A 9,823-nucleotide genomic window follows, 5' to 3' on the forward strand; every position below is an offset into this window, starting at 1 on the left:
TTGGGAAAGCCCCAGGGCATGGAGAAAATCTGGAGTATTCCTCACTATGGGCATCCTGTGCTCTGGCCACAAAGAACCCTTTATTCTCCCCCAGCCTGAAATGCCACCATCAATCCTGCCAACACCTACTCATCCTTTAAGGGGCCACCACTCCTCTGGAATTAACTGTTCCTTCATTTTGTGAGCTCTGATCACATGGTATCAGAATTCAAGGGTGCATATCACTCTTTTCATGAGGGGTTTCTACCTACTGCCTTCTCCTTAGTCACCTCTGCAGCCCCGTCCCCTTCATAGCACCTGGACACAGTAATGTTCAGTCCATTTCTGCCGTTTTTTAAGAACAGCTAGCATTCTCGGAGCATTTACTATGTATAGCAAGCATCGTTTGAAACACTTCAGATGTATTAACTTATTCGATCCTCATGACAACCCAATGAGATTAGAGCTATTATCCCCATTTTACAGATCAGAGAGGCAAGGTCACAGAAAGGAATGAGCGCTGTACCTTCACCCAACCGGCACACGGTACTCGTTTACTGACATGAACTGCATGGATGATCAGTAGTTAAGAAATCTGGGAAGTCAAACTCGAACTTTACCATCCTGCCTGGAGCCCCTGAGGGCAGAAGAGGCTGAGGATGTCAGAGCTCACTGCTCTAAAGAAACTCCTTTCCCACACCAGTCTCCCATATCCAAAACAGAAGTTACTGCATGGGAGCAAGAGCTCCGCGGAGGTGGAGGCTAGGAGGGGAGGTCTGAGGGAGGACACTGAAGGCCTTTCCTTTAGAGGACAAAGAGAAGGAGTGCCAATTCCCCCAGGAATGTTAAAGCAAAAGCATTGGGTGGAATGGGTGGAGGTAGGCTGGAAGACACTGTAGGGGCTCCGGAACACAAAGGTTCTCAACAACTGCTACAGATTTTCCTGAAACAAACCATTTTTACCCATTTTTCAACCCAGGTAAGTGTTTACCCCAACCTTGCTTAGAAAACAAGGCACAGCAAGGGCACGACAGTAGCGAACTAGCACTCTTAGTAGGATCTTAATATCCTAGGTCTGGCTTGTCGTGCAGCTCGGCGTCAGCCAAATTCAATAGCGAGGAGCAGCACCAAGCTGCAGCTACCCCTCCCAAAAGTCCAAAACCAGGTTGTCGGAAGTTCAAGTTCCCTGAAAAGTGTCATCCGTTCTCCCGCCTCCCTCCAGACACTGCTTCTTTACACAAATCCCTTAGGATGCCTTGCATGAGTCCCAGGACTCACCCACCCTGCAGCAACACTGCCTCAACTGGAAGTCAGAGAACAAATGAAAGCAGGTAGGAGGCAGAACAGGGAGCGCAGGGTTTAAGTCATGCCACTGAATCAGCAGCCAACTCACAGGAGACCGTGGAGCCCAGTGGTACACTCTGGATCCACAGGTGAGCTAGACCACAGGAAATTGGTCATCAAGGGTGACAGCAGAGAGGGCACCCCCAAAAAGCACGGAGGAAGCAACAAGTCACTCCAATGAGAGGGGAAGACAGGAGACTTTGGGGAACAGTGTCAATTTCAATGATTTTTACCATCATTTTAATCAGAGCACCTTTCTTAGTTGTCACCATGATCACACTAAGAGGAAAAAGAAAAATGACATCAGGGCTAAAACTAAAAGATACAGATCAACAGTCCCCTAAGTCAGACTCTGGCAGTCTGAAGGAAGAGCCAAGTCAAGTCACAGGCTCAGAAGGCTCAGTGGTCCAAAGGAAGAACAGAAATTAAAAGCTGATCAGAGAGAATCATGGGACATCAGGCTGAACAGGAACAATACATAAGCTCCAAATTGCATATATTCCAGATGGCTGAACAGTTTTTGGTATATGCACACAAATGAACAGCATCCAAAAATTAACATCTCATAAACAGTTTACAAAACTCCCAGAGATCTGATTTATTTTAAATAAAAACTCAAAGTGTGTTTCTGATCCAAGGAATACTAAGTTGTTTACATGTGTCTGACTCTGGACTTACCTTTTAACCATTATGCCAAATACACATCACCAAAAACTGCTAGAGGCGTAAAAACTGGGGGCTAAAATTCTTCAAAGGTTTTTCTTGGGTCTCAGGCACCCACCCAAAGATTACCAAACTTTGTCACCACTATAATCATAACAGAAAATTTCCAGACAGTAACTTGTACACATAGACTCTTCATGTCAGGGACCCTTTAAATGAATCAAAAAAAAGGGGTGGGGGGCTTTGAATTAAGGTGTTGCAGACAGGCAATAATTTTAACCTGAAACCCTCTTAATTTCCTTCATAATTAGGAAATTTAATCTAATTGGGGGAAGGAGTACGCTGGGAAGAAAAGCAGTCTTCACTAGTCCTTGCTAGAAATCACATAACTACAGGATCCCATTTGCTGAAGTGAGAGCTATATTCCTTGATCAATGAAATGTACCAAGAGCCCAGAATTTCATCACAAACAAAAGCGTGACCTTTACAAGTGCCATAGTAATCATTCTTATTTCAAAGACAATTCCTGACTGCACAGTAAGTTTTAAAAGCACATTAGCAGAATACCCCCCCCCCAAAAAAATAGTTACAAGAGATTTCTCAAAATCGTCCGAGGAATTACAGAAATCTATTTCCTGGGGTTCTTGGGAGTCTAAAGACAAGCGTAATTATTTTTAACTATCGTCCTGCAGACAGTTGGTTATATACTTGATCAGTGTCTGGATCCCTTTGCAAGATGCAAGCAATTATTTTAGGTACCTCTATCCCAAAAGAAAACGGGTCTTCTGTCAACATGTAGAGAAAAACGCTATTTGGGAAGCCGACCCGGGAATTGCCTAAAACTCTCTGGCCATTTCATGCAGCTAAAACAAAGTGGTCACCCAACAGGGAGCCCAAAATACAGTGGACGTCCCCACCCTGAAATGTGTCCTATTAAAACACATGCCTTTTAAGGTGTCTTTAACACACCATGCCTTTATCTAAATGAAGCGTGCCTGCCGGGACCACTGGGAAGGATCTGCAACTTGTCCAGAAAGAAGATGCGAATGCACCTCTTTTTACTTCCCCGCCCAACGGTGCCTTCCCGGGAGACAGATTCTCACAGTTCTGCTTGGCAGCAGCAAAGGGCGGAGAAAATCCCAGCGCCAGTGCTGCAAAGACCTCTCCATCCACCGCCACCCCGCCAGGTGCCGGCCCCGACGGGCGGCCCCGCTGCTCCAGAAACCTCCATGGGTGCAAAGCAGCCGCCAAGTGCTTACCGGTGTCGGCCAGGCAGTGCTCGGAGAGGGCGGTCAGCAGCAGGAGTCCCAGCAGCAGCAGCGGCGGCGGCGGCGGCGGCGGCGGCGGCGCATCCTGGGACGCGGCGGCCCGGGGACCCGGCGCCGGCCCCGAGCGCCTCACGCCCGGGCCGCGGGCTGCTCCCCCGCCGGCCCGGCCCCTGCGCCCCCGTGCTGTCGGCCCAGCTTCCCTCGGGGCCTGGGGCTTCGCCTCCTGCCGAGCCATGGGGACGCTTCACACATCCAGGCCGCTGCCTCGCACCGCACGGCGCCGGGGAGCCCAGCCTTCGGCGCCCCGGTCCTCACCGGGCATCTCCGGCCATGGCCCGGGCGCCGGAGGGCGGGGGCGCCGGGCGGCGCGACTTGCTCGCTCGTCCTGCCGCGCCCGGGACGGGCTCCGCGGAGCCGCGGCTTCACCCGCGCAGGGCCCGGGGCCGCATGGAGCCGCGGCGGGAGCCGGCCGGGGTTCCCACGGTGCTTGTCGCCCCGCGCCGGCGCGCCGGGGCTGCGAGGGTGGGACGGGCGCCGCCCGGGGCCCCCACCCCGGGGCCGGCTCCCGCGGACTGAGGGGGCGAGGCGGCGAGAAGCGGGCGCTGGCGGCCGCGGGACGCGCTCGGGACCCTCCCTCCCGCCGCCGGCTGCTGCCTCTCCGCCCGGCTCTCCTCGCTCGCTCGGGCGCGGGTTCCAGCTCCGGCTCCGGCTCCCGGGCCGAGAGTGTTACTGCAGCTCAGAGCGGCGCCTCATTGACAAAGAAAGCACGTAGCTACCGGAGCGGGCGAGGGAGGCGAGGCAGGCGCGCGCGCGCGCATCCCCGCGCGGAGCCACCGCGCGCCCCCCGCTCCCGCGCGCCCCGCCGGCCCCGGCCCGGAGGGGGACCCCTCGCGGCCCTTCCCGCGCGCGGAGGTCCGGACCGGGGTGCGGAGGCGGCGGGGGAGGCGTGAGGGGACTTCCTTCTCCTCCCCGTCATTTCCCCGCCCGTCTCGCATCTAAAGGAGGAGAGATCGCCAGGAGAGGTCCTCCGAACCCAAAAAGGGAGCGGGGGGGTGTTAAATGGTCATGGTCAACGTACTGAAGAGGCTAGTACGCTCCTCAGCCTGGATTTTGGAAAGCCCATGGCAGATAGGCGGGCGCGCTTTGTACTGTTTGTTCACCACTCCTCTGAGGGGCCGGCGGACACCTGCATCCCCGGTTTACTACCCCTGAGGAACTAAAGCGACTATGGCCTAGTTGCAATAACACACTGGACTAAAACACATTATAAATACTTACTGCAGCCATGCTATGTGCAAAGCAGTGCACTGCACATTGGGAAGACCGGAGGAAAATCTTTTCATAAAAGTCCCTTCCCGCAAGCAGAATTAGGCAGTCACTATCCGGTAGAACACAAGGCCTCCGAGTCAGCCGAATTGGCCTGCTTGCTCTTCCCCTTGCCAAGCTAGATGACCTTAAGCAAGTTACCTCGTTCATCAGAGAGCTTCGTGCTTCCCTCAGTCCATAAATATTTATCGAGAGCCCACTGCCTGCTAGCCACTGTGTTAGGCACTGGGGATATAAATGGTGAGCAGAAACACACGTCCCTGGCCTCAGGAAGCTCTAACTCTATTCATTCAACAATACTTACTGATTGCCTATTATGTGTCAGGCACTGTTCTAGACACTGAGGACAACAGCCACAAACAAAAGCCCTGCCCTCTCCAGCTGACATTCTAGTGGAAATACACCGGCAATAAACAAATAAGTGATAGATAATCTGTCAGCACGTGATAAATGCTATGGAGAAAAATCAGTATAAAAAAATGAAAAGCAGGGAGGGAGTGTTGCAAATGTTAGATGGGGTGAAGGAAAGCCTCACCAAGAAGGTGACATTTCAGCGAAGAGCTGAAGGAAGTGAGGGAATAAGGCTCATGGGGAGAGCATTCCAGGTAAAGGGACAGCAAGAGCAAAAACAGAGAAGCAGAGTGTGCCTGGTGCGCCCAAGGCACTGCAAGCCAGCTAGTGGGTGTGGAAAAGTGTTATATCTCACTCATTGTGCATCAGCAGGATAGAAATAACACCATATTTCATCTAAGACACTTGTTTTTTTCACATATGAACTTCTCAGACGTCAGATGTATTTTATAATGCATCTAAGAGTTGTTGAAATACAGAATGCCTTCTTAGGGTCATTATTATTGAAGTTGGCTGTTCAATTAAATTAGTTCTGCTGTTTTTAAGAAACTTACAGTCTAGTTGAGGCAAGAAAACAACTCAAAGAACCAGTTTGAGCCACTGATGAGGAAGCCAGTCCATGGCCATGACTCAGGCAACATCACAAGATAGGAGGAAGGGTCCCTGGTGATCCTGGGGTGGGGGGGGGGGGGCGTTGCTGTCCTGAGATAGAAAAGATCTAGAAGGGGAGAGACTGTGGGCAAGAGAAAAGATCAGACACAGCTGGGTTCTCCATGAGCATTCAGAGAAAGAAAAGAGAGGGGCGCCTGGGTGGCTCAGTTGGTTAAGCGTCTGCCTTCGGCTCAGGTCATGATCCCAGGGTCCTGGGATGGAGCCCTGCTTTGGGTTCCCTGCTCACCGGGGAGTCTGCTTCTCCCTACCCGCCCCCTTCCTCTGCCTCCCTCTCCCTCGGCCTGCCACTCCCCCTGCTTGTACTCTCGCTCTCTCTGTCAAATGAATAAATAAAATCTTTAAAAAAAGAGAGAGAAAAGAGAGATTTGGGGGTAAATTCCATGGGGTTGAGAGATAGCAAATGTGTATCTCAAAAGCATGTCGTCTATGTGTTAATTGGGATTTTCCCTTCAACGTTATTTGCCAGACTTAGACAAGATAAATTTCTTTTCAGTAATATTGGTTGTTAGACGTGTTTCGTTGAATTTCTCTGCCGGATGAGGCTGGCGTCCAGAGCAGACACGATTGTTGTCCTTAGGAAGCCCGCAGTGAGAGGGGCAGACGGATGCAGCCTTAACTTTCCAGAGACGTGAAGAGTATTCGGTGGAGGCATGTGGGGAAAGGGTGGCTATTCATGCCTGGAGGAGGAGGAAAGGCGAAAGAAGGCCATTTATAGTCGGAGTTTGCAGGCCCAGCAGATGACAAGGTTGGAAAGACAGGCACAAGTCTGCAGCGTTTTCAGAGGAAGAGTGAAGTATCCGGTGAGGGCTGCACAGAGGGCACTTGGGGAGACCCCACTTTCAGGCAGGAGATCCACATTGGCGCAGATGTGGAGAGGCTGAGTTTGTACCTTATTCTCATCCAGTAGGAACAACTGCGGGAAACTTTTCTGCTGGAGCAGGAAGCTTAAGATCCCAGTCCTTGATTGATGATGAGTCAGTGCACAGACTCGGAAACTTGACTACTTAGATATTTAAATTCAGGCTCTGCATTTACTAGCTGTATAACTTAGGGCAAATCACTTATTCTTTATATAACTCGCCTATAACCCTGGAAATGATAAGACTACCAACCTCATCGGGTTGTTTTAAGGATTGAGTTGATACATGTCAAGCATTTAGAAATATACTTGACACACAGTAAGCGCTCAGTCAATTTTATATATTATATAACAGTTACATCCCTCCTAACCCATAAACCCTTTAATTAAATTTACTCTATTGAAACTAAGGCTCTGGGACTTTCCCTATGTGTGATTATTGCTACATAGCTTTAGAAGTCTGTGTCTCTATGCAAAGCATTTTGTTAGGCCTGGGGTAAAGATCAGTCTCCAGATGGTGGTTTCTGGCCCTCAACTGAAATTTCCAAAATTGCCTTAGAGGGGAGATACCTGGGCTTCTATTTCATTCTTTTTGCACTAAGCAGATCTCCCTGCTCTAGCCCTAATCTCTATTACTGAACACTCCTTGCTTGTACGAAGCCCAAGTCTACACTGAAGTCCTTTTTTTTTTTTTTTTTTTGAAGTCCTTCTTTTGTGTGCCCTGGACGGTGCTAGGTCCTATGGTTCCTACCGTGCGCAGAGCCCTTGCCTCAACTGTCCCTGTACTTAGAGTCGAGTGAGGGAGACACACAATTACGCCACGACCATATAATAGGGTTATATGAAATGGAACATTGACTGGCACCTCCCGCATCTCAGTGTCCCCACCCTGAGAAAAGTGCTTGACTCACTATGTGGGTCCTGGCAGACAGGAACTGCCCTGAAGGACAGGAAGATGTGGTTGAATTAACTATGCCCGAGGGCAGTCAGGATTTATGGGAGAGTTTTACTTATTTTTCTTTTAAGATTTTATTTATTTATTTGACAGAGAGCGCAAGCAGGGGGAGCAGCAGGTAGAGGGAGAAGCAGGCTCCCTGCTGAGCAGAGAGCCCCACGCAGGGCTCATCCCAGGACCCTGGGACCATGACTTAAGCCAAGGGGAGATGCTCAACCGACTGAGCCACCCAGGCGCCCCCTATGGGAGAGTTTTGAAGCAGATTGAGTGATCAACTGTGTGTTTCAGGAACATCACTCTCTACCTTACAGAATGGATTAGAAGAGGGATGACAGGGGGGTGAGGAGCCTAACTAAAAAGCTGTTGCAGAATTGTAGGTCATCTTGTTTCCCTTTCCCTCATCTCTCAACCTACTTTTCTGAAAGAAGCTTCCAGATCCTGCTCCAGGACCCAGCACAACAGGCCCAGCAGTATGGTACCAGAGTCCACTAAGGCCAGCTCCGAGTGCCCAGCTGGGCGAGGCTGATCTCAGACCTCCCCTTGGCCCTACAGCAGCCTCACAGTTCAGGGCTTGTTGATTTGCACTGGTGTTCTGTTGACAACATTTCAACTTCCCAGGTTCTGGCTAATTATTCTCCAAACCCTCCAGTGGGAGAATGCACTTTTTTAACCATGAAGGGCTAATTTGTCTTGCTAATATTTCTGGGGCTCCTGGGGCTCATCTAACTGCAGAGTGGGGGATATGGTCCAGGCTTTGGCACGCGGACTAGTTCATTTTTACTGCATCTCTTTGCCTTCTAGTTCCATTTAGCTGTCTTAAGCCCTTTTTCTCAGGCCCTCTGTAGGGTGGGAAGTAGGATTGAAATCATTGAAAATCTCAGTGATTTACAACCTGGGTTCTAGTCCTAATCTATCACCTAATAAGGTGACCTTAGGAAAAAAGTAAAACTCAGTATCTCACTTTCAGAAAACCGGAGATGTCTACCCAAAATGCCAACGTTATCTACCCAAGATAAATAAAAACCTATGTCCACACAAATACTTGAATATAAATATTTGAAGCAGAATTATTCACAATAGTCAAAAATTATAAAACCCAAATTTCCACCAACTGGTGGGTGGATAAATAAAATGTGCTGCAACAGCATATTATTCATCAATAAAAAGGAACAGAGTGAAATGCTGAGTGAAAGAAGACAGCCACAAAAGGCCAAATATCATATGATTCCATTTATATGAAATGTCCAGGAAAGGCAAACTCAAAGAGACAAAAAGTGGAATAGTGGTTGCCCAAGGCTAGGGAGTAAAAATGGGGACTGGCCAACCGTAAATGGGCACAAGGTTTCTTTTTATGGTGATAAAAATGTTCTAAATTAGATCATGGTTCCAGATATATAACTCTGTAAATAAATTAAGTCAATTTCTTTTTAAAGATTTTATTTATTTATTTGACAGAGAGACAGTGAGAGAGGGAACACAAGCAGGGGGAGTGGCAGAGGGAGAAGCAGGCTCCCCGCAGAGCAGGGAGCCCGATGTGGGGCTCGATCCCAAGACCCTGGGATCATGACCCGAACTGAAGGCAGCCGCTTAACGACTGAGCCAACCAAGTGCCCCCAAATGTCATTTTTTTCTTAAGATTTATTTATTTTAGAGAGAGAGAGCACAAGTGGGAGGGCAGAGGGAGAGGGAGAGAGAATCTCAAGGAGACTCCCCATTAAGCAGAGAGCCCAACGCGGGGTTCCATCTCTCGACTCAGAGATCATAACCTGAGTGGAAACCAAGAGTCAGACGTTTAACTGACTGAGCCACCCAGGCACCCCATATACTAAGCTTCATTTAAGTGAATACTTAAAACTAGTGAGTTTTGGAGGAGCAAGATGGCGGAGGAGTAGGAGACCTGGATTTCGTCTGGTCTCAGGAACTCAGCTGGATGGGGATCAAACCATTCTGAACACCTACGAACTCAACGGGAGATCGAAGAAAAGAATAGCAGCAACTCCCTGAACAGAAAAGCGACCACTTTCTGGAAGGTAGGATGTGCGGAGAAGTGGATCCGAGGCGATATTCCGGAGGATAGATGGCGGGGGAGGGGGCCTCCGTCGGCCGCTTCTGGCAAGTGACAGAGCTTCGGAGCACAAAATCGGAACTTTTAGAAGTCTGCTCCGCTGAGGGACGTCACTCCGGTGGCTAAGTGGGGGGTGGAACCCTCGTGGGACAGTGTGGTCTCAGGACCCTCGGGGTCACAGAAAGACCAGGGTGCCTGAGTGCGGCAGAGCTCCCAGGTATCGGAGCAGGGAAGTCAGCTGCAGGGACGGAGCCCAGGCGCGGGCTCTCAGCTGGGGGTTGCCATAAACCATGATCCGCGGCACAGTCGGGCCACTGCTCCTCCAGCAGGGACCCAACAAG

General features: G+C 50.1%; 1 protein-coding gene across 1 annotated transcript in view; it reads right to left on the minus strand.

Moving 5' to 3' along the window:
* KIAA1549L (KIAA1549 like) overlaps nt 1-3,489 on the minus strand; it is a 263,915-nt gene extending 260,426 nt beyond the window's left edge. Inside the window, exon 1 of the mRNA XM_081799054.1 lies at nt 3,246-3,489. Coding sequence (XP_081655180.1) covers nt 3,246-3,489 — 244 coding nt within the window. The remainder of the gene's footprint in view (nt 1-3,245) is intronic.
* Nucleotides 3,490-9,823: the final 6,334 nt, after the last annotated feature.

Source organism: Leptonychotes weddellii, chromosome 11, assembly GCF_054177405.1.
Source record: "Leptonychotes weddellii isolate Sample4059 chromosome 11, ASM5417740v2, whole genome shotgun sequence".
Taxonomy (NCBI): domain Eukaryota; kingdom Metazoa; phylum Chordata; class Mammalia; order Carnivora; family Phocidae; genus Leptonychotes; species Leptonychotes weddellii.